Raw genomic sequence first — 25,015 nt, 5'->3', positions numbered from 1 at the left:
GAATTCACTGGTGTCTCCCTCCACCCACCTCCTAGATCTGGGGTCACACCGTAGCTCAAAATGCCACTCAGTTGCCATCAATTAAAAGCCCGCAAGGGGAAGATTTGAGGTATTATCATTGTGGTCTTAGGTTAATATAGGTTACTAATGAAAAGAAGATGAAAGGATAAAAGCAAATGCTGAAATAAAAACGTCATGACTGTAAGCTGATTTTAGACCTGTTGATGTGCCATGAGGTTTGTTTGTAACTGTGGACAGGTGGCTACCACAAACTAAAATTTGTCCCCACACAAAACTGCATGGCGTTGCTGTGGTTAGCGCTGCACCACAAGAAGGTTCCTGCTTCTAACCCTGGCTGCAGCCTTTTATATGTGTTTGGGTTTCCTGCAAAAAGGCACGAAAATGTAGGGCAAGCTTATTATAGCTAACTAAACTAAAATTAGTGTGAAAAATTGTTTGAGTTCGCAATAAAAGCCAGACATTTAAAAAGACTGTTGACTTCCTGATGAGGCTTTTATGCACATGTTTATTGAGACTTGGGATGTTTGTGATGACTGTGAGTGAATCTTTTGCTCCCACATATACCCTCTGTATAATAATAAAAAGACTAAAACTAACACAATTAAACCAAAACTAAACATTTTCAAACAATCAGAACTAAACTGAAACAAACAAACCCACTCTGGAAACTGACTGAAACTAAACTGAATAGGAAAGTTTAAAAGTCAAAATGAATGTGAAAAAATACAAAACTAAAACTCTGGTTTATGTATGATCTGTTTTAATGGGGCTATAAGTAGGCCATAAAATTCTAAATCATTCTACTAGTACATCTCACAAAGTTAGAATAGTAAAATTATTATTGTAATTTAATTTTTAAAAGGTAAACATCCATATGTTCTACATTCATTACACATGAAATCTTTCAAATATTTTCTTGTTTTTACTTTGATGATGATCACCAGTTAATCCAAGTGCAAGTCTGTGGGAGGAACCCAGAGAGAACCCACGAAGACACAGGGATAACATGCAAGCTCCACACAGGAAGGTCCCGGTCAGACGTTGGTCAGAGACAACAGTGCTAACGGTGTTTGAGTAAAAATTCTTCAACCGAGATGAGTACTGAGTGCTCTGTCTAGTTAACTGTCATGGGGAAGATTTCTACCTGGTGATCACTGGCTCCCTCCATAAGAAGGTTAAGTCACAGAAGGTCAAAGGATTTTAACGGAAAGTTGACTGAAAGGGAACAATGTGGTAGGAAAAGTTGCCCAAGCATCACGGATGACCGCAGCTTTGAAAAGATCGTTAAAAGTTGATTCAAGAAATTTGGTGAACTTTACAAGGAGTGGACTGAGGCTGGTGCCCAGTAGCGGTTTTTGATACGGGCGGTTCCCCGGGGCGGCATCACGCCCATTTACTCGTACTCATGCTGCCCGACATCAGCCAGCGCATATTGGGAATGTCATAGGCACCGATCGGTTTTCTATCGCCCATTTGCTGGGAGTAAGGGCGCCCTCGTTTGCGAAGTGCGCCTGCTGCTTGCGGCACAGGGAGGAGAGGGCGGGGCGGCGGGGGATTCTCTGGCTGGCTGGAGCAGCATCTAATAACCAACCCGCAAAATAAAACTAAATAAAAACAAAACAAACACGAAAACAACAGACATTATAATACAGACTTATAATTTGCACCGCTGTTTTTTCAAAATTCCATATGCGCAAAGTGAGCGCGAGAGCCCTCGGTGTGCCTGCTCGCTGCTGAAGTCAAAGTAAACTTTATTGTCATCTCCGCTACATACAGTCCAGTATATAGAGAGACGAGACGACGAGGCTCCAGTTACAGCAGTGCAAGTAAACAAACAATAAATATAAGAAGAGTAAGAAAATAAATATACACTTTAGGACTTTTGGTGAAGGGATCAATAACAATTTAAAATTTATATTTGATGATTTAAAGTCTCACACACAAACCGTCGAAAGGGGAGGGGGGGCCTGCTGCTTCCAAACAGAGCACATTTCATTTATAATGTTGTAAATCCAAGTCCATTATGTATTCATGATTTGAAACCTGGGTTGTGCGAAATCCCAGAAATAAACCCTAGACAAAGTGATTCTGTGAACTAAGGTGTAGGTCTATTAGGTTATGTTGTGGTGAATGTAGAAAAGGGGGCGCAGAGGGGGTGTTCGCCCAGGGCAACGAACAGGCTAGGACCGCCACTGCTGGTGCCAGTGCATCATGAGTACTACACACAGGTGTCTTCAGGAAAACTGTCACATCTCAGATTTTGTTGCCCTGGAACCCACTATAAGCAAAATTTAAACAAAATGTTTGAAATATTTAACTTTTGATGTAATTCATATATAATATATGAAAGTTTGCCTTTTTTAATTCAAAATGATTACCTTTCTCACAGCATTCAAATTTATATCATTCCAATAAGCTCAAAAATTTGGGCCTATATTCTTGAAGCTTCCCCAAAAAGCGAGTTGCTCCTTGTGAAGTATAGACATAATCTTCTTAGTGTTGTCAATATTGATAAAAACTAAACCATTCCCCCGTTAATATAAGATGGTAAGTCATCCATCCATCCATCTGGGTCCGCTTATCCTTATCAGGGTTGAGGGTGCGCCGGAGCCTATCCCATCTGCAACAGTGCGAGAGGTGAGGTACAGGCGAGGTCAGTAAAGAGAACAGACTATAACTATTAGCATGTGATTGGGCTATTGGGCCTTGCCGCTGAGGTTCGAGTTTTAGCCCCTTCCCTGCTCAGAGTCTTTTCACTTGTGCAAGAGAACTATGCTGGAATTTTTTAGGCTAAGTTAGGAGGTACCCACATTTGGTCACGTGGGTATGTGGATACAGGCCCTGCTGCACAAAATCCAAAAGAACTGGGATTTGGTTATCTTAGAGATGGAGACTACGTAAACAGAAAAAGGCAACCGTTGCCAATATGAGGCAGTTGGACAACCACCTTTCATCAGCTAGACAGATTAACCATAATCAGCCTGAAAGCAAGCTGTAATATCCAAAGGGTGGGCTGAACCACACTTAGTACAGTTTTGTATTTGTGTGGATGTATGAGTAAGAGGTTAAGACCCTGGTCAGATAAATGTATTCTGAGTATCTCTGCTGCTAGACTTGTCTTCTTGCGTCATGTTTGCAAGTATCACTTGAGAATTGAAAAAACAAACTCTGACAGTAATTCAAAGTTGATAGGCAGGCAATTAAACCTCTTGTCCTCTGTTCTAACCATAAGGTTTCAGGTTTTATTAAATTACAGGTAAAAAGTTGCTTCTCAAATGACAATGACTTTGTTATGATGGAGCTGCAAGCCATAGCTTGATGGTGAGAATATTACAGGAATCCAGCTGAGGCAAAGTTTGGATTCGCCTGTGAAAAAGTGATAAATATAATTAATGATAATTACAGAGCGCAATTAAAGTATGACATGAAAAGGATGAACACAAAAAGGATTCAACTATGCCAGAATACCAGTTCTCAAAGTAAACTCTTGTGTGTTTGGGAAATGTTACAGAAATCTGAAGGACAGATTTTGTGTCAATTATAACCCAAGAATGTGTCTTATGTCAAAATGAAAGTGCAGCTGTAAACCTTTTAAAATGTTGGTAAATTAATTGTGTTTCTTAGTGGTCTTTTTTTTTATCAGATCACCATCAGATCCACAGGTAATAATCAAATAAAATGAGTCATTAGACAACAAAAGTATTTAAAGTCTTATGCGGGACGTGGATTATCCTTAAAATGTCTTTGTAGGGTTTTATACTTCTCTAGAATTACTGAGAAATTACTATTCTAAGTAAAGCTAACCACAAACACAACATTAGTAATCTCTTGATCAAGACATGTAACTCTTAAGAAAGAGTTACCACACAATGTTTTGAATTCCCCGAATACACATGTTGATTTGTAGGTGGTGAGGAGATGTGCGGTGAGCAGTAATGGAACTAAAGGGTGAACCCGTAGGAACTGAAAGAAGAGAGTGGAAAAAAAGGGTTGCACCACTTCACACCCCCGAGTGGAACCACTGGTAGACTTCCCCAGCTGCCTACGCTGTGTACTCACCCCCTTATCACCTTTATCCTGTAAACATCACAGCAATAATGCTGCACACCCTGACGGGGATGGGCTGCGACTGAATTGAACACAGTTACTGTAGAAATATCGCTGAAGTGATCGATGACGGTGTTCAACCCTAAGATTTTCACCTGTGGCTTGAGCGTTGTTCCCTGATGTTTAGCTCTCTTACACGTTTTAGCAGCATGTTAAAAAAAGATACAAAACTGTGAGAAATGAACTGTTGTGACTGCTGAATGAGAAGCTGTCATTTAGTCCTGCCAGTCCAAATTTGTTTGGTTTACTGTCGTATGTGTATGTGGGCATTTATTTTAAATTAGTTTAGAAACTGAGCTCAAGTAAAGTATGAAACTGAAAAGGTGATTATTTCAGCTTATTGCTGTAATTGCTCATTACAGCAATAAACAAGTCAAACTGTGGGTTTTACTTTAACTGTGTACAGCTCTGATTTCACATAGAAGGCATGGGAACTGAAGGGTGCTTTAGTATTTGAAACTATTTCAGGCTCTGTTTGGGGTTGCAGATGCACAGCTAAATGCAGCAAAAGGCAATGCAAGTACAGTGAAAGGAAGCTGCTCCTCCTACACATTCTCAGTGGCTTCATATGTCGCCTCAAGAAAATGTATTATGGATCGGATAAGACTATTAGACTGCTGAGAGGTCCTGTCCTCTTTTAGAAGGTTTTAGAAGATATCAGTTTTTCTTGTCTTCAGTACTGGTGTTCTTACTCATAAAAAATAATTATTTGGGGCATTTTTTTTGTTACATTATTTTTGGTTACTCCTCAGCCTGGCCTACAAAAATTCCAGTTAAAAATATGTATACATCCAGAATGAATTCCCAGCACTTGCTCCATATGTTACAGCTTTTTTCCAAAATAATACAATTTTATTTATATAGCACCTTTCTAGACAGAGTCACGAAGTGCTGCACATAAGATAATAAATAATAAAAGGTAAAACAGACAATACAAAACATGCAAAAATTAATCAAAAGCAGTTTTAAAAAGGTGAGTTTTGAGTTGTTTTTTTAAAAACAACTGCTGAGTCCACAGTTCTTAAGGTTTGGGGGAGAGAGTTCCACAACCTAGGGGCCACAGTGGCAAAAGCTCTATCATCCTTAGTTCTCATCTTAGTCTTTTTTATAGCAAGTAAGCCTTGATCCGATGACCTCAGGGACCTGCTAGGGACATAGGGCTGTAGCAGTTCAGAGATGTAGACTGGTACTAGTTCATGCAAGACTAAATGTCAAGACCAGGATCTTGAAATGGACTCTAAATTCCACAGGAAGCCAGTGTAGCTGAGATAACAATGGTGTCACATGTGAATACTTAGAAGATTTTGTCAAAAGCCTTGCTGCAGCGTTTTGCACAACCTGCAGACGATCCAGAGAACCTTTGCTTAGACACATAAACAGTGAGTTACAATAGTCCAAGCGTGACAAAATAAATGCAAGTATAGCAACCTCCAGTTCAGAGCGAGATAAAATAGGGCTTAGCTTAGCCACATTTCTTACATGATAAAAACAAGACCAAACCAGAGAATTCACATGCCCATCCAATGTGAGAGTCGAGTCAAAAGTGACACCTAAATTCCTGATAGAGGATTTAACATACACTGAGAGAGGACCAAGGGCTTTCACTATCTGGGATAAAAATCTGTCCAGAGCGCATATGAGGACTTCCGTTTTCCCCTCACTGAGTTGGAGGAAATTTGCAGCCATCCAATGTTTGATTGAATCTAAGCAGTCATTCAGAAGCTGAAGCTTAGATAAATCATGGGGCTTAAAAGAAACGTACAACTGAATATCATCAGCATAACAGTGATAAGAAATGTCCTCAAAAGAGCCCATTATATGCTGGAGGGGGAGAAGATATATTAAAAACAATAAAGGCCCCAAAACGAACCCTAAGGGACACCACAAGTAAGGGCGGTAGAGGATGACCTAAAATTGGAGACTGCCACAAAAAAGGATCGGTGATGTAGATATGAGGAGAACCACTGTAAGGCAGTTCCAGATACACCAACCCAATGATTAACCCTTTCAAGGAGGATGTGGTGGTCAACAGTGTCAAAAGCCAATGTGAGGTCCAACATAAGTAGAACAGAGCATTTTCCTGCATCATTACTCATCAAAATGTCATTTGAGACCCTAAGAAGGGCTGTCTCCATGGAGTGAGCGAAACTGAAACTTATCGCAAATGCTATGTTTTTCCAGAGCCGCTATAAGTTGCTTAGCTACAACCTTTTCTAGCAGTTTAACAATTAATGGCAATTTGGAGATTGGTCTGTAGCTGCTCCAAAGAGAGGCGTCTAGCTGAGGTTCTTTTAAAAGTAGGAGAATAGCAGCATTTTTTAAATAAACTGGAACTATACCAGACACAGTGAAGAGTTCATTAGAGTGAGCACAGATGGACCAATTGCCTGGAAGACATTTTTGAATAATGATGCATGTACAATGTCAAGAGAACAAGAGGATGTTTTCACTGAATTCACTAGTTTTACCAGCTCAGGTAGTGAAACAGGAGAGAAAGTATCCAAAATGAAGGGCCAAGATGGGGTGGAGATCGACATAACAGGTGAGAAAAATTAGAATAAAAGGTTTGCTTGAAATAAAAATGTATGCATCCTGTTTTCCCTGATCATCTGTTAGATGATTCTATAACTTGATTAGTGTGCACCTGTGGTGAATCCAACTGATTGGACAGTGTGTGGAAAGGCTCACACCTTTTCATATAAGACCCCATAGAGGACGGGGTCCTCTATGGGGTTCTTCTCCAAAAGAAGACATGCAATGTGTTTGTACTATACCTATATGTACCATCTCTTGTTAATGTAAAGGGGAAATTATAATATAGTACTGTGAATATTACATAATATATATGCAACCATCCATCCATCCATCTTCTCCGCTTATCCGGGGTCACAGGGGCAGCAGCCCAAGCAGAGAAGCCCTGATCTCCTTCTACCCGGCCACCACCTCCATCTTGTCTGGGAGAACACCAAGGCATTCCCAGGCCAGCCGAGAGACATAATCCCTCCAGCGTGTCCTGGGTCTGCCCTGGGGCTTCCTCCCGGTGGGACATGCCCTCCGCCAGGAGGCATACTTCCAGATGCCCGAACCACCTCAACTGGCTCCTGTTGATGGCATCAGTTCACCAGTGCCTCTGCTCCTGGCCACTGCCCAACACACAATGCACAGTGCCTATTGTGGGTAGTGGGCCTACAGGAAGTTGGGCTTATGATCCTTTTTCAGGCTGTGCCCGGATGGGCCCCATGGACTGAGACGCTTGCCCTTGGGCACCCTCCCCAGACTCCAGGAGGAGCCCCAGTAACCCTATCCCGGGCTGAACTGTTCCCTCGATGTTCTACTCATAGAGGTCATTTAAATCGCTCTTTGTCTGGACCAGTTTGCCATGGGTGACCCTAAAAGCCCCCGACAACATAGCCCCTGGGATCCCTGGGACACACAAACTCCTCCACCATGATAAGGTAGTGATTCACAGAGCGTTTCATAATATATACTATAATTTAATGGAATTAACCTTTTTGCTTGATGAAACAATTACACTTATAATTAATTAATTTCTTATGTCACACTTTTTATATTTCTGCAATTTCCTGTCAACCCTGCATATTTTGATATCTTATTTCATTTACATTAATAACCCTGGATGACAGACCTACAATTACTATCATAATAAGTTGTATTCACATAAGAAGTAATTAAGATTAGAATTAGAAACAGTAATAAATAATCCAACCTGTGTCCTTGTTTGCACTGCCACCCTCATTCACATTCAACCACGTGCCTTTCAAGGAATTAATCAAGCGTCCCTTGGAAACAGAGCCAACTAAAGGTGATCACAAGGCAGCTATAAAACAGAACAAGCCCTTTTAGGAAAGTCTTGCTCACAGAAGAAGTCATCCATCACTGTTACCTGTATTTGTTCCTCATTTTACACAGTGTGACTACACAGGGGGAAACTCAGATGTCATTTTAGGGAACCAAAAGCATCATATGTTATTTCAGAAATAAATGCACATGCTCATTGAGTGGTGGTGATAGGGGAAAAAACCTGTTCTATACTTGTGTTCTGGCATATCTTGCTTTTTTAAAATGTCGTATAGACTTTTGACCTCTACTGTGGGAAGTGGTCAGTATTTAGTAAAAATGCTGTTCAAATGCTGCATTTAAGTCAGAATTTTCTGCACTTCAGATTAACTGTGTTACATGTCAATGCACTCATAATGCTGACTAAAGGCAACTTAATTAAGTCAAGTTTAAATGATCATTATGCAGCCAACAAGGTGGTGCAATACAGAAGCTTGCAAAAGTATTCGGCCCCCTTGAACTTTCCCACATTTTGTCACATTACAGCCACAAACATGAATCAATTTTATTGGAATTCCACGTGAAAGACCAACACAAAGTGGTGTACACGTGAGAAGTGGAATGAAAATCATACATGATTCCAAACATTTTTTACAAATAAATAACTGCAAAGTGGGGTGTGTGTAATTATTCAGCCCCCTTTGGTCTGAGTGCAGTCAGTTGCCCATAGACATTGCCTGATGAGTGCTAATGACTAAATAGAGTGGAAGAAAGATCTTGAAAGAAAACCTCTTGGAGTCTTCACCCAATGTATATACTATATATATATATATGTGTGTGTGTTCTTCCTCTACTGGGGCAGAGGGACACCTCCCAGCAGGACAATGACCCTAAACTTAAAGCCAGGGCAACAATGGAATGGTTTAAAACAAAACATCTCCATGTGTTAGAATGGCCCAGTCAAAGTCCAGATCTAAATCCAATCGAGAGTCTGTGGCAAGATCTGAAAACTGCTGTTCACAAACGCTGTCCATCTAATCTGACTGAGCTGGAGCTGTTTTGCAAAGAAGAATGGGCAAGGATTTCAGTCTCTAGATGTGCAAAGCTGGTAGAGACATACCCTAAAAGACTGGCAGCTGTAATTGCAGCAAAAGGTGGTTCTACAAAATATTTACTCAGGGGGCTGAATAATTACGCACACCCCACTTTGCAGTTATTTATTTGTAAAAAATGTTTGGAATCATGTATGATTTTTGTTCCACTTCTCACGTGTGCACCACTTTGTGTTGGTCTTTCACGTGGAATTCCAATAAAATTGATTCATGTTTGTGGCTGTAATGTGACAATGTGGAAATACTTTTGCAAGCCACTGTAGTTAGCATGTGCTGACTGGCTGAGGCCTTGGTGGAGGTGGCATGTTCTTCCTGTGCCTGCTCGTGTTCTCTCCAGCTGCTCTGGCTTCCTCTAACAGTCCTGTAGACTGTAAATAAAAGACTGAAATATCCTAAGGATCTGACACGTGAAGGCAGTGCAGTAGTGGTTCAACCCTCTATTATTTCAATTACTGGTTGTAAGCTTATTAAAAACAACATTGCATCCATTTGATTAAATTACCTATTTGAGCCAAACAAGTGTGCTTTATTGTGTGATTGATAAGTGGGATAGAGTTTTCAGTGACATCAGTGACCCCTCAATTGCCTCATCTCATCTGTGTGTGTAGTACAGTATAATGGACCTCAGATATAAATGTATACATAAATATAGTACTTAATCACTTTCTCTAATGAATTTTCTTTGCCCTGCTGTCAGTGCTGCTGTAGCAGCGCCTCAGGTGTTCTGCTGGTAAAGATTTTTGCAGTGGAGTGTGTGGGTGTGGCACTATATGCTGAAAATAGAAATGAAGCATGCTTCAGGCTTTACATTTTAAAAACAAAATAGCTGTATAAGTTGAGCAACAGCTAACTCTTTGGGAAAGGATTTACATGCTAAAGGTACGCAAAGTGTTCTAACACACCTTTAACATTATTCAGTTGTTCACAGAAAACACATCTGTGCTTAACGCACCCATTGGCACACTATTTTCTGTTTTCCATCTTGTGTTTGTGATTTCGCCTTTTCCGAGTTTTCTTTGACAGAAAAGAACAGTAACCACTGGGTGTCTCCGTGGCAACATACTGGACTATTAGGACACATAAAAACTTTTTAGCTGTGCCAAAAAAAATCTTTGAGGTAATTAATTATGCATTAATTATTTAATGTTATGTGGGAAGGAGACCTGTGACAGGAAATATACAGTCATAAAATGATGAAATAAAGTTTGATTCTCAAGTCAAGATGAAGCCAGAGTTTGAAGTAAGGTGTAGCACATTGTGTTTAAGGGTGATCACAGGTCATGTAACCAAACTTATAATAAAGTATGATCATTGTCTCTTCCCATTGCTTCTCGTTCATTTCTGGAGATTCCGGCTGTCTAAAAAAAATCCCCACTATCAATTCAATTGAGTTCAATTGTGTTTTTATATAACACAAATTCACAACACCACCTTAAATTGCTTAATATTGAAAGGTAAAGACCTTACAATGCTAGAGTGAATCCCCAACAATCAGACGACCCCTTTGAGCAGCACTTGGTAACCCTGAGAAGGAAAAACTCTCTTTTAACAGGGGAAAAACACCCTCTGGCAGAACCAGGCTCAGTGAGAGCTCAGCATTATAACTTATATTATAACTATTGCAGGAAGAAGATAACAAAAGGTATAAACACACGAAGAGAGAAAAGAATGGAAGAGAAGTGCTCAGGGTGTCATGGGAAGCCTGCTAGCAGACTGAACGTATTGCGGTATAAGGAATACTTCAGGATCAGCAGTCAAAAAGGAAAGTTTGAAATCTAACCTGAAAAGTAGAAACTGATAAGAGTTAAACTTTTGAGGAAAACAAACAAAATTGGTCATCTCCATCCTCACCTTACAGCAAAAGAACCGGTCAGACTCTGTCAGAGCCTTATTATATTGTTTTCTTTCTAACACGTAATCTTCAAGAAATGACTGTTTACTTTCCTAACATGTTTAATGAGCACCATTGTTATGGATTATTTACTCTTATTTGTGTGTTTGCCCAAATCATGAGCTCTAAGCATGAACGTATTCTCATTAAAGCAGATTTTCTGGCAGCGGTGTGTCGTGCTACATTTCCATTACTACAACTTTTCTTTCATGTCACCTTTTCCATGAACTTTCCTGACCTAAAACTGTGATTGTCTTGTAATTTTCATTTTCAACATGTACTCAAGTATGAGTAAGAAATTCCAGTCAGTAGTTGTAGCCTTGCCCCTCCATTCTGATCTCTCACTCACTCCCACACACACACATTAGTCCCCATTAATATTTATTATTTCCTCGTGTTTTTTTTCTTTTCTTTTTTTTTTTTCATGTCCAACATCCTGGTTAGATAATGCACACAAAAAAACAAAACCAAAAAAAACCATGGGCGGCATTAATGCTGTTTCATTGTGACTGTGACTTTTCCTGTTCCTCATTGCCTGAATTATTCTTCTGTATTTATATTGTTCTCGATTTTCCCTGCCCTACTTTTAATGTTGTCATCATCACATCATTGTGAAGTCATCGTTCTGTTGCTTATCTTTGAAAACATATCTGTTTTTATGTAAAGCTAGAAAAGCAGACTGTAGGCTTTGTGTGAGCACAAAGAGCAACGCCACAGTGTGCGCACTTTGACCAGAGCAGGTCTTAGAACTAGAAGCAATTCAGATGAACTATATACTGTTATGTCAGCTGTGGTGTCAGGTTACCTACTTAAAAAAACAGAAAGAAAGAATGAAGAAATAATTGTATTGTAAACATGCCACAGTTTCATCAGTGCATGCGTGAATGACACTCAGTTTCTATTTGTGGAAATAGTACAGCTTATAAAATCTCATCTGTGTGTTTAGACCCAGTTTTCTGATCACTCATGTGCCTGATTGAAGACGGCAGAGTCTCTGAACAAAAGTCCTTTTTGTTTATTTGACGGGCAGCGGCGCACACAGATTCTCTGTGGAAGGATCAGATGTCACTCTCATTGTTGTTTTGATGCTGTGGAGATTAAAGTGTGTCACTCAGGTCAGCTTGGATGTCACCTTGTGGTTTTGTCAGCATCATATTTGGGCGATATTTTCTCCCCTTGGGTTTCATGTTGACAAAGTGGAATGTCGCTTGTGTATATTTGATTTGCCTGCTCAGTACTACACCACAAAGACGTTAGCAGACATACACGCTTCTAAATCAGTGAAAGGGGTTTTTTTTTTTTGCATTTTTGTCTGTAACCAGCAACTAGGCATCCAACTTCAGCAACAAAAGAACATGCTGGGTATTGGCATCACTCAACATGTGAATTAACATTTTTTTATGTTATATAATATTATACCTGTAGTAATGTTAGTAGACTACTCTGCAACCAGTTTAATCCGTCCTGTCATCAAAATATAATTTTAATATTTTAAATACACGCTGACACCACCATGTGAAAGATCATGTGAAAGGAGTTCATGGTTTTTGTTTAAGTACATACAGTACATAACCCCACGTGGTATCAAACTGAACACTGAGAATCATACTGTTGGTACTGACTATAGTCAGTAGCTGGCGATACCAGAAAAGTAGTATTAGTATACTACTTTTCTGGTATTGTGACATTGCCAGCGAGTATCTGCTTACTTTCACTGGCCATGTATGAAAGGTAATGATTTTAAAATTTCATAATATTGAAAAAAATGATGATATTTGTTTTGGTTCATTTGGGTTTTTTCAGTATCATGGGAAACACAGGCACATATGCACCAAGGTTACAAGTTTTCCAAGAGTGATAGATGCAACATATGGCTGTGGGTGTTCTAGTCTATCCTTACATCCTACAGAAGACCAAGCATGGCCAAAAGATCAGCAAAAATACTGGTGGCCAGCAGTGCTAGCCCTCAGCCTCCTCGCACATATGGTAATAGTTTGAAAATCCTTCTTGAGTTATTATGTTCAAGATTTTTAGTAAAGTTGAGCCCTGAATTACACCGAGTAAGCCTCAAGTGGCCATTAGAAGAACTGCAGGTTTCTTCCACACTGGCTTCATTTTTCACCAGCAGCTGTTTCACAAGACTGACTCACCTTTGAAACTCCACATTAGTTTTCTTTCTCTCCTTTTTAGGCCGTTGCCCACGTCAGACAGCCATGTTACTTCAAACATAACTATTAACACATACTACCATTGTTTTTGCCACAACATGGAAAATATAGCAGGCAAATTCTGACTCTACACTCAGTGACCATCCTGCAGTTTCAGACAAACATGTTAAGCAACTGAACTCCAGGCCAGACAGTAGACTTACTTCCTCATAATCCCATAACAGACAACAAATAGCAAAAATCAGCACAGATTGTGTGTTTGAAGGCAACTCAAACACACTTGAATTGAAAAGAAAATGTCAAACAGCTCATGGAAACAGTCTAAAGCCTTGGTCTAACTTGGCCAGTTCAGTTATTACACCACATCACAAGAGCTGAAAAAAAAAAATAGCGAGGAGAAAGGTCAAACATATCCCATTGACTCCCAGATCCCAGATCAGCCCTGGCTGCTGCACATAAGGAAGTTCAGATGGCTTATTTACATGTTCTCTTCCTTACTGGTCATAGAGGGTTTTTTTCTCTCCCCCTTTTTTTCTCAGCAGCCTTTACTTCCTCCAGTGAGTAATAAGAGCAGCTTCACACAGACCAGTGGTTTTGTCTATGTAAGTCACTCATTGAGAGCAGATCCCACACACACACAGAGGGAAAGAGATTAATGCTGCGAGCCACTACCTGCTGAATCTGTAAGTGTGAACTCAAAGTCTGACTGCTGTTTGTGCTGAATGTGAGCTGAGGGTGCAGTCTTGTCATGTGTAGCTCTGTGTCAGGTCCAGACCGTGCGGTCTGCCCTGAGCACAGAGGTTGTGGGAGATAGTGTGGCTTTTTCAGAAAACAGTGCTAGGAGCTTGCAGTTTACCAAGTGATTAGCAGAGGATGTGGTCTGCTGCAGGCTGCAGCAGGCCTGTGCAGACTGCAGCCCCTTGCTGACAGTACTGTAGGTGGTGTCAGATGAAAACAGCTTCTCCTTTACAGATATTTGTGGAATGTTGGTTCTGGTGAGATAATAATAGCTTGTATAGGTCGAACAATCTTCTTAGAGATGAAACGATTGTTAGATTGCTTTTTGTTTGCTTTGTTCTTTCTTCCTCATACCTGAAATGTTGCATTAACACACGGAGGGCAGTACAGTAATCAGCTCATCCTGCGTTGCACAAAAGTGCGATGGCGTATAGGCTGAAGGGTCAGTGACACTTCCTCACAGCGGTTTCGTGTGTGAGAACATTGTGAAGGTCTCCTACTCGAAATAGCTCTGTCTTTGTGGGAGGACAAACAGAAGAAGTGGGCTGAGTCATTCAGCAGTATTTTTTCTTCACCTCTACACTCACTGTGATCTGTGTTTGGACCTGAAGCGCAAGAGGGGGTTTTCCAGAGAGCGCAACAGCACGCGGGTGGAATGGGAGAGGCCGCTCACATCAATTCCATTCATTCATGATTTGGCAGAGCAGGGTGTGACTGTAGGTAAAATTAGAGCTGTGATCAGTGCAGACCCTTTGCTTCCTCTCCTAGTGTGTGTGTGTGTGTGTGTGTGTGTGTGTGTGTGTGTGTGTGTGTGTGTGTGAGGAGGAGAGACAGAGAAAGGGAGAGACAGGGGCTTTCTTAGCCAGCATGACGTCAGTGAAGCGTTCGCAGTCATGAGGTTGTGGTAACCAGAGCAGATTCTATCAACCACAGTCAATTTGTCTGAAAACCCCTGTGAGACCGCAGCTGCGCTTCCTGTGTTTATACCGACAGTCTCTGTCTCCACCCCTCGCCCTTCTCCTCTCCTCCTCCTCCTCTTTTGACACTTGTCAACTGTTCCAAAACACAGGCTGTCTCCGTGGAAACGCCGATGAGCCACAATAAGGAGGCGAAGAGTAGGATTCCCCAGCCAGACGGTCCCGAGCGCGCAAAGGAGGAGGAGAGGAGCCACTCTGATTCGCTGGCAACCATGGACGCCAAAGTGGAGCGCTTTCTCAAGTTAGGATACTCTTACAGCGACATCCTCAGGGTACTGGAGAGCCTCCGGCACGACGCCCAGACCAATGACATCTTGGAGGAGCTGATAAAGACGTGCCACACTCGCACCCACAACAACAGGAGCGTGCCAAACAGCCCCAAGCTGGTGCCCAGAGGCTGCAGCCCCAGCCCCAGCCAAGCCAGACCGGGACCGGACAGAGAAGCGGCAGCTGGATTCAGACCGGTGGTTATAGACGGCAGCAACGTGGCCATGAGGTGAGTCAGCACATGACATTCGCTTTATGTATGCTTATGCATTAAGTACAGTGGAAGGAGTCCTCCAGTTACAGTGCACTACAGTAACTTCATACTTCTTCATATCAGAGTAACCGTATCTGTCAGGTGTTAGGCGGGGTGGGTGGGGGTGAAACGCAATGAATACATCTTATCTGAGCTTCTCAACATCCACCCGTAAAGTTTTAATTGAATGTTCGCCTCTCTGAAATGGAGCTGATCTTACAGAACAAGTGTGTAAGAGTGTTGATTTGAAAGGTAACATCTGAGAGCGAAGTTAACTCTAACCCCAAGTTTGTGCCACAGATCCGATGGGTGTTAGGCAGCTGTTCACAACTGTACCGAAGCCCTTCGCTCAGTTTATTCATCAGACAGGCACGAAGGCACAAGGAAGCAAACCATTTTTTCACAGCAAAGAAAACACGCTTCGTCACTTCCTGGAAAAAAACAAAACAAAAAACACTTGTTTGAGGCAGTAAAAAGAGCGGAGACGCGTTCCTCTCTGTGAGGCTGAATGAGGATAACTTTGGTTTAACTTTTCAATCTCTCACCAGAGGCTCTGTCTGTCTATGTCAGAACTTGTTTCAGTTCACAAATGTGATTGCAACACACTTCCTCTTTAAAGACGTGGGAAGTGAAAACATGATCTGAGCCGACACTTTTCTCCCTTTTGTTTTTTCACTCAATTCCAGATTATGTTCGTGCCCTGAAGGGCCTTTGACATAGTGACCATTCCACAGTGCGTTTTAATTGTCAGGTTTGAGCTCTTTAAGTGACGTTTGTATCGAGCGTGACTTGTTACACGTGTAGCACTGTAACGCCATTTGATCTCACGGTTGGCATCTGCACCTCCACCCAAAGTAGATAACAAGGAAGTTTGGAGTGAAAAATGTTTTCGCTCGAATCAAAGACGGTATGGCATGAATTCAAAACAAAAAGCAAAGGAGCAATGTTTTCATAACGCATATTCCTGTAAGGACATGAAGTGAGCTGAAAGAGGAAGAGGGCTCAGATATTTACTGTCACTGCTTTATTCCCAGGTAAGATGGTGTAACTGTAGTCCAGCCTCAGGTGTGAAACCTCAGAGGCTGTTGGGGGTAGCTCTCATCGGTCTCCCTGTTTTGTTTCCCTTCTTCAGCTCTGAAGCTGACGTACAGTTTATCATGTTTAAGTGGAACTTGAGTGTCTCATGGGAAAAACAGACCCAGTTCCTGTCCTCAGTCATCAGAGCCTCTCACTGCTCTTTCTTCCTGATTAGTTTTTTGTGGCCATGTAAAGGAAATCAGTCAAAGGGATTTTACTGCTGCACTTTATTGAAACTGTAATTACATTTTAGGCCCGACAGCTGCAGAAAAAAACCCAAAAAAAGCACTAAGTAAAAAAAAAAACTCAACAAAAAAACAAAAACCTACTACTCCTACACATTGCCGTTCACACCGTGTTTTTGCAAGATTCTTGCAAATACCCACATCTTTTTAGTTTTCTGATTGAAACACCCTCACATTCTTGGTTTGATAAATCTGTCATTTCTGAGCCCATACCTAGATTAATCATGACACGTCCCTTCATTCCCTCTTGACACAAAAAACATTATGCTCCAGCACATGTGACAAGTAATTCTTCACGTTTATCAAAAGAGAACGATTCACACATGAGAAATGTACAAAAAAAAAGACATGTTTAAAACATTTTGGAGGTACGAACTGCTGATCTGGCAGCTCGGGTAAACTCATTACTCAGCAGACTGAGACTTTATCAGCAATACATGAGGATTTAAAGCTGCACGGATTTATATATCACCAATCTGAAAGACACTCACAGTGACAAACCCACAGACAAACCATTTTTCACCCACTAGTTCCCCTCAGCTTTACAGAACACTTTAACCTGTTTTAGCTAATTATTAAGCTTGCAGCTTTAATGTTTACAGCAGCAGATGGCACTTTACACTGGAAACTGCTGCCAAACACCAGCACAGTCTGACACAGGCCAGAATCAAGTAGCTCAAGTGGCTTTTTACTTTTTCCTCTTATGTGATGTTTAAAAGATTCAGTAACTCCTATGCACAAGTTTATCAAAACTTAAACAACACCTCTTTACAACTGTAATAAAGTAGGTAATGAGTTGAATCAGAATACTGATTCATGAAAAATAGACCAATAATAAATAAATAAAAAGCATAAATTTTTTACATTCCTGCACTGTTTTTGGTTATAGTAGCCACAAATAAAAACATTCATTTGTTCATTATTCTTAAAAATCCATTTTTTTTTCATTTAAATTTCTAAAGTTAATTAGTTGCTTTTATTTTGTTCCCTTTAACTCACGAATGAACGTGCAGCCCTCTGGTCTCATTCGACTTCTCTGGGAGCTTAAACAAGACAGGAAATATCATTTTAAAGTGTCATCTGTGAGTCATCTGTAAAGTTATGCAAGAAAGATTAGCTAGATTATTCGGGATCCATAAACTAGCTCATGCCAAAAGCTTTATCTTTGTTACCTGTTGTATGCAAAGTATCTTGCCACTTCCTGATGATGAAAAGAAGGGGAACACCCACAAGCACACGCCTTATTCTTTTCCTGCAGGCAAAACGATCCAGTTTGCTTCTTCTGAAGCCTTTTGACTTCGTACAGTAGGTTTGTATTTCAGAGAATAAATGTTGAGCTGTTCCAAAGAATGAATGTTGAACTAGAACAAACACAAGTGTCGTGTTGTCTCAGGCTCTCCTGGCTAGGTGTGACAATGACCACAATTCAGCAGTGTAGTGAAATGTAACCTTATTCTGTTTTCCTCAAAATTTCACGATTAATACATTGCTGGAGAAGGCTGTTTGTTTTAAGCTTCCACTTTGTGAATTTTAAAACATTAATAAATGATCTCACAAATTTCACGTGAAGAGTCTCTGTTACGTTGAAAACGACTTATCTCTGTGCTTGTGCAATCATGAACTAGTGAACACTTGCAACATCATTAGTTTCCTGAAAAAGGGAGAAGCATGTGTGGGCAAAATGTGCACGTTAGCGCAAAAGAAGAAGCTCTCTGGTTTTTTTTGTTTTTTTTTTTCTGTTGTTCACTCTGGTTTTTGTATGCGTTGTTTTTTTTTTGTAGCCACGGCAACAAGAAGGTGTTTTCGTGCCAGGGTCTCCAGCTGGCAGTAAACTGGTTTTGGGACAAAGGGATGCGCGACATCACAGTGTTCGTCCCCCTGTGGAGGAAGGAGCAGCCGAAGCCTGAGGCGCCCATCACAGGTAAGGTCACCTGACAGTGCTGTGCACTCAGCTCAGATCAGCTGTGTTTGTCAAGTCTCCACTAATTATTCTTGTTCACTGATGAAAAAGTGCCTTTATAATTGAATCCTCCTGGTCAGGGTGAAGTAGAAGTGAAGCCTGATTAACTCACGCTTCAGTTATGATTCCATAATTACTTCAGCGTTTTGTTTGTCAGCATTCAAGATCCTCAATTTGATTACAGGGATTCTTGGCTCAGTAACCAGGAAAAAATGTCTTTCTATTAAAAGGGGTTTTCCTTCCCACTTTTGCCAGGTGCTTACTTGGTTTATCCGGCTGTTGCAGTTTTCCCTTTTCCATTGTAAGGTCTTTACCTTACTACATAAAAGTGCCTTGAGGTGATGGTTGTTCAATTTGGCATTTGACATAAATAAAGCTGAATTGAATTTCCTCCTTTCCTGCTTCACACAGTGGGATGTGTTATTCTGCCTATTATAAAGCTGCAGTCATTCATTTTATTTCTGTTAGGACCATGTGTCCATCCATTTTCTTCAGCTTATTCAATTCAGGGTTAGATAAAATCTGAATGTTATTCCTTTTGCAGTGGGTCTTTCTGTGCACAAACATAACACAAAAAAACCAGCAGAAGACTGCAGAGCAAAGCACATCAGTGACAACATATATAAGACTGATGATGTCAACAGACATGGGTTCCAAAGGAGCTTGCAGTGGTAGTTGCAGCATACAGCATGCAGTACATAGAATGAATCTGCTTTAATGTGCCAAATGCAGTCTAATATTTCTAAATCCAGATGATACAGACTAGCAGAGCATTTAAATGGAGACAAGCAGCCACTGTGACAGTACACTCAGTGGTTTATTACACTGTCAATATAATGTATACTGATTAGTGGAACTTTAATCTGTGTTTACGTTACAGTTAAATCATGCCATTTGAATACTAGTACATCCTCAGCTCATATACTTTTGTAATTGTAAGTTTGGCTTACCAACAATACTCCTGACTCAAATATAATCAAATACACAGAAGCTGCCTGAACGTCCTGTGTGTGTGTGCACGTGTTATAAAGAAACCCAACCTGAAACTATGCTGGTCGACAAAGCAGGTTGTTTTTTGTAGTTCATCAGTGTAAAGCTTTAATGTAGTCTGAAGCACTTGTAAACAGTCAGAGTTTCCAGGCAGAAAAAGTGTGCTTCACAGGAAATGATGCATTTTTCTGTTAGAGAAGCAGTTCATTTAAATAAGCTGAAGAAAACCGTGCATGCCACTACACTGTGTGCCACACACTGTCTGATCGGTTATTAGCAAAGCAATCACAAAAATGGTAAATGGACTGGTACTTAGTGCTTTTGCTATTACAACCTTCCTGAGCCACAGCTCGGAGGATTTGAAGGAAATAAAATCTTTATAAGTGTTCTTAACATGTACTTTGCCAGTGGGGCACATAACAGATGGCTGCTGGTAAATCCCTGTCCCTTCTTCCAGGCTGTTAGAGTCATCTTGTTTGGCAGCTGGTGGCTTCCAATGGAGCCCATCCAATAGTTATGACCTCGTTTCATTGTGAAAAGCAGGTATTGAACCCATAGAGCCTCCTTAAACAATGAGGAAGTGTAAGCATGAAAACTGAAATCCTACACGTCGTTCATGTCCAATCATGTCGGCTAAAAATAGCTGCTTTCCGGAAAGCTGCAGTCAGCTTTTATTGCCATTATCAGTGCCAGGTAAAAAAATCCACAAATTGTTTCTTCCTGGTGTGACGTTTACTGTAAAAACAAAGAGACTGAGAAAAGATTAAAAGCTCACATGGAGTACAAGGTGCCTCAGTCACCTGCCTGAATAAATGTCTTGTATCTGTCAAGGACGTTACCACACATCATTTAAAATAATCTCTAACCTGTATAATATTTGTCCCATAGATCAACATATTCTCCACGAGTTGGAGAGGAGGAAGATCCTGGTGTACACGCCATCCCGCTGCGTAAACGGGAAGAGGGTGGTGTGCTATGATGACCGCTACATAGTCAAGCTGGCCTTTGACTCAGATGGCATCATCGTGTCCAATGACAACTACCGCGACCTGCAGACAGAGAACCTCCAGTGGAAGAAATTCATAGAGGAGAGGCTGCTGATGTACACATTCGCCAATGACAAGTAAGGCTTCTTAAGGGGCAGGTTGAAGGGGGTTACTTGTTTTGCATGGCTGATTGGGGGTGATTTGCCCCACTGTTGGACCATGTGTTCAGCTAGACTAACTGCAACTCTGTGCCGGTGCAGGTTTATGCCTCCAGATGATCCTCTGGGCAGGAATGGTCCCACTATTGATGATTTTCTGAGAAAGAAGCCACGCACCCCAGAAAACAAGCTGCAGCATTGTCCATATGGTTAGTACGGTCTATTTGAACAGACAGCTCATGTTACACTTCCTTGTGCTCCTCTAAAGATAAGAAAAAATATATACAATCAATGGAACTTCTGTGTAAATAGAGGTTTGTTTTCAGAGCAGATACCATTTCAAATTCAGTCACCAGGGATACACCCACACACACACTGCTGTTAAGCAAACATGACAGTAAGCAAATATGATGCATTTCTTGCATCAGAAGATTCCCACCAGCATTTCCTGTCCAAACTTCAGCACACACAGCAGAGGACCAGTGCATACAAACAGGTCGTTTTACACTAGCATCATGAGTATTTATGTTTAATAGTAGCTGATCTAAGGAGCTTAGAAAAAAAAAAAGCATCTGGACTTCTTTAAGTTGCTTGAAGCCGTTTCACCTCTCATCCAAGAAGCTTCTTCAGTTCTAGGGACTGAAGAAGCTTCTCGGATGAGAGGTGAAACATCTTCAAGCAACTGAAAGAAGTCCAGATGCTTTTCTTTCTAAGCTTCTTAGACTATGATGACCTGGATGACTGAGAACCTTTTACAGACAATAGTAACTGATAAAGCTAATTTTACTTTGAAGAAGACATTCTGCTTTAAGCAGCGAGTAGCTTTGCATAATTCCCAGTTCAAAAATAATTCTCAGTCCCTACAAGACGATTAACCCCAACAATCAAATGACCCTCTTTCCTTCCCACGGTTGCCAAAGTGTTTGCTCAAAAACTCAATTTTAACAGGAAGAAACCTCCAGCAAAACCAGGCTCAGTGAGAGGCGGCTATCTGCCAAGACCAGCTGGGGGTGATGGGAGGGAAACAGGACGAAATAGTTAGAAATTAATAATAACTAATGATTAAATATAGAATGTTAGCGGTGGTAATTCACCCTATAATTGATAAAAATGACCTTGAAATCCAAATAAGTCATCCACCACTGTTAAGTTGAACAGCTCATTCATTTGGTAGTTGATATAATTCAGTGAGGGCCACAGGTTCAGTTCACGTCTACTTTTGTATATGGAATTTTCCCCAATATGGCACAACCAAATGGAAAGTTTATGACATACTCCGGTTTCTGGGAATGTGCCTGTGTCTAAAATACAGCCTTAAATCTGGTGTGGAGTTTAATAACTGTAATCACCAGCATGTAAAATAGTTTGAAACTTGAGTAAACCTTCCCCCCTCCAGAAAAAACAGTAAAGCCCAGACTTTCTGACTGCGAAGTAGTAAATGTGGGAAATGCTGGAGATAAACCCAGACTGACCACAGTGTATTCCTGACATTATCTCAATATTTCATAAGAACAGAATGATTTTTCAGCCCACAGAGGAAGTATAAAGTCTCCAGATGTCATTACAAAACTGAGATTTCAACACATCACAACCTTTTTTTAATGACTGGTACAGTTTTTTGTTTAAAAAAATAAAAAATAAAAAAAAAAGTAAGGTTGTTAAATGTTGAAATCATGTGCTTTATGGCCAACAAATGAGGAGAAACTGAGCCAGTAGGGGGCTCTGGCTTCACTTGTCTGCGCTCATTCAGCAGTGACTTTTCAACTGGAGAATTTGAAATTTGTGGAAGGCCCTGATCTCTCAGGAAGAGCTTAGCTAAGGAGTCAGTCAGTGACTGGACTTAAAGACATCCATTTATAAGACAGCTACAAAGTGCCCTACACTGTGAGTGCCAAAGAAACAAAGAGAGCAGATGATTTGTTTGTAATTCTAGTGGCTTTTACACACATCCTGAGCTAAAGTTTAGCTTGTAGTGGCCCAGACACAATTTCTAATTTTGGAAAATTTGTATTTTTGTCTTTTAGGAAAGAAATGCACTTATGGAGTAAAGTGTAAGTTCTACCATCCAGAGAGGGCCAACCAGTCCCAGTTGTCAGTGGCTGATGAGCTGAGGGCCCTAAGAGACAGAGACAGAGCCAAGAACATCTCCCCTGCTGCATATCAGCAGGAGCACAGGTACATCTCCACCCCTCCACCTCTGGGCATAGATGAGCTGTCACACAGGGCTTCGCCAGGGGAGCAGTCCATCTGTCAGAGGGACACCAGCAGCCCGAGAAACCAAATGAACTCAAGTCTCCAACACTGCCCGAGCCCAGATATAGATGAAGCCTTCAGCTCCATGGACAGCTCTCTGTCCAGGCTCTATATCCATGACATGGTCTACAGCAGGGAGCAGCCTGTGCACAGCTGCAGCAGCGGGGTGGCCAGCTACAGCCTGAGTCAAGATGAGTACTCTGGGTCTTATGGTGGCAACGCCCCGAGGATCTGCCTGAACGGGGGTTACTACGCTCAGCCAAATGGACTGGCATCGCATGAGCCCCCCACGTGCAGTCAATGCAGGTGCTGTCACCAGCAGACCAGACTATCCCCAAACAGGCACCAGCAGCAGCACCACCACCACCTCCAGCAGCATGGATGGAGCTCATGTCCAGCTCTACCACCACATAATGGGGAGCTTCCCTCTCAATTTGCAGAGAAGCAGTACTACAGACAGCCCTCCCACAGACAGACCCACAGCTTGCCCAGGGACCCATGGGTGCAGGGCAGCCTGTCTGACCCTAGGCTGAGCAGTGGGGCTAAGAGCCCATTGAGCGAGCGGAGGAAGGCTCTGAGGATCCAGCTTAGCACCCTATTCCCCCAGAACATGGTAGAGCAAGTCATGAATGCTTACCCGCACGTGTCCGACATGTCTGAACTGATTTCTCTCATCCAGAACTACAGAGCGAGCCACATCAGTTTCTAGATCCCAAGGACTTGTTTTTTTTTTTTTTTTTTTACATTTCTTCAAACCGAGCCCATGTTGGAGTTCTCAATTCAAAAGAAAAGTGAAAACTGAAGAACGAGAGCACTTCTCGAAATTACTGTGAATTCATTATGACAGTTTGTACTGTGCAAAATGATTTGTCTTGCTTGAACATGATGCAAACTTACCCTTCATTTGAAGCATTACAAAGTGACACGATCTGCAGAAAATGTAGCAGATTGAATGCTCTCTCTTTATCCTAGTGTAAAAGTGCAATGCACTAAGCTCCATACAAGCTACTTATTGTAGCCTGAAAATTGTTTTGTTTTAAATAAAAGCAGCATGTGTTGTTTTCCCATGTTGCCTCAAAGTGAGGAACGCTATATTCTATATTTCTGTAAAGAATGTCATTGATCTATTTTTAATATGAATTCTAATGCCTTGTTTTTACTGAGAAATAAAAGCGCTCAAACCACATTACCACTGGGTAATTTTCTATTTGAAACTGTGCTTATAGATGTGAAGCTAAGGTGAAATTTCAATGCCATTAATGTCATTAAAAAAAAGAAAAAAAAAAAAAAAAACAGCCATTGCTCTCTGATGGTAGCTTTAGTAGAGCAGCTTTGCATGATTTACAGTTCAAAATTATCCTTATTTTGGTGCATGCCATCAATCTGAAACAAGCTGTTTACACCTAGGGCTGCATCAGAGAAACAAACATAGCTTCTGGATCTGAAAAGTAAAGTCTGTACAGAAGTGCCACCACCCTGCGTACATCTCCTCCAGCTGAGCTTTTTGCTCAGTGATTTGTGTACATACACCGATTTCACGATTTTAAACTCTGGCCATACTGGAACAGTACAGAACAGCAAATAAGGAACAGCAGAGTACGTCTACTTTAAAGTGAGCCCGCTGTTCAACCAGTAATGACGCTGCAGATGTTTTCCTTCACACGTCAAGCACATGCATGTTCCTCCCGAGACACGGGTTTCTGAGCCTCTTTTTAAACCTGTGTGACATTTTGTTTTGTGTTCAATGTACCGTTGCATTTCCCAGAAAGCTGTTGACTTACAAAAGACGGGACGAAATACAAGGAAGCAGGAAATAAACCAAGAGGAGGCCAGAGTGCTCTCTGACATGTGAGCACTTTTGCAATATCTTTCTTCCTTGTTTTCTAAGGGCTGACATAAAAGGTCCATAGGCCATAAAAAATGCAGGTAGTAGATAACACGATGAAACGCTGAAATGTGATAATAAAGATAAAGCTGGAAATTATTGCTTCATTTTGTTATATTAGGCAATTTT

General features: G+C 41.2%; 1 protein-coding gene across 1 annotated transcript; it reads left to right on the top strand.

The window, feature by feature from the left end:
• The first annotated feature begins 13,650 nt into the window (after positions 1-13,650).
• Positions 13,651-24,776, top strand: LOC102289115 (probable ribonuclease ZC3H12D). The gene is made up of 6 exons (XM_042223159.1): positions 13,651-13,780; positions 14,905-15,308; positions 18,436-18,575; positions 20,493-20,727; positions 20,851-20,957; positions 22,773-24,776. Exons 2-6 carry the CDS (start codon positions 14,926-14,928, stop codon positions 23,708-23,710), a joined length of 1,803 nt encoding a protein of 600 aa, XP_042079093.1. The 5' UTR covers positions 13,651-13,780; positions 14,905-14,925; the 3' UTR covers positions 23,711-24,776.
• Positions 24,777-25,015: the final 239 nt, after the last annotated feature.

This window comes from Haplochromis burtoni, unplaced genomic scaffold (assembly GCF_018398535.1).
Source record: "Haplochromis burtoni strain Fernald_Lab_line unplaced genomic scaffold, NCSU_Asbu1 Contig_103, whole genome shotgun sequence".
Classification (NCBI taxonomy): Eukaryota; Metazoa; Chordata; class Actinopteri; order Cichliformes; family Cichlidae; genus Haplochromis; species Haplochromis burtoni.
Note: the sequence above shows the minus strand (reverse complement) of the source record. Positions and strands in the feature narration are given on the sequence as shown.

Excerpts from the sequence above, each read along its gene's own strand:
- LOC102289115 (XM_042223159.1), top strand. The coding sequence starts at position 14,926 with ATGAGCCACAATAAGGAGGCGAAGAGTAGGATTCCCCAGCCAGACGGT. Across the intron at positions 18,576-20,492 it reads GCCTGAGGCGCCCATCACAG|ATCAACATATTCTCCACGAG; the intron begins GTAAGGTCACCT and ends TTTGTCCCATAG. Across the intron at positions 20,958-22,772 it reads GCTGCAGCATTGTCCATATG|GAAAGAAATGCACTTATGGA; the intron begins GTTAGTACGGTC and ends TTTGTCTTTTAG.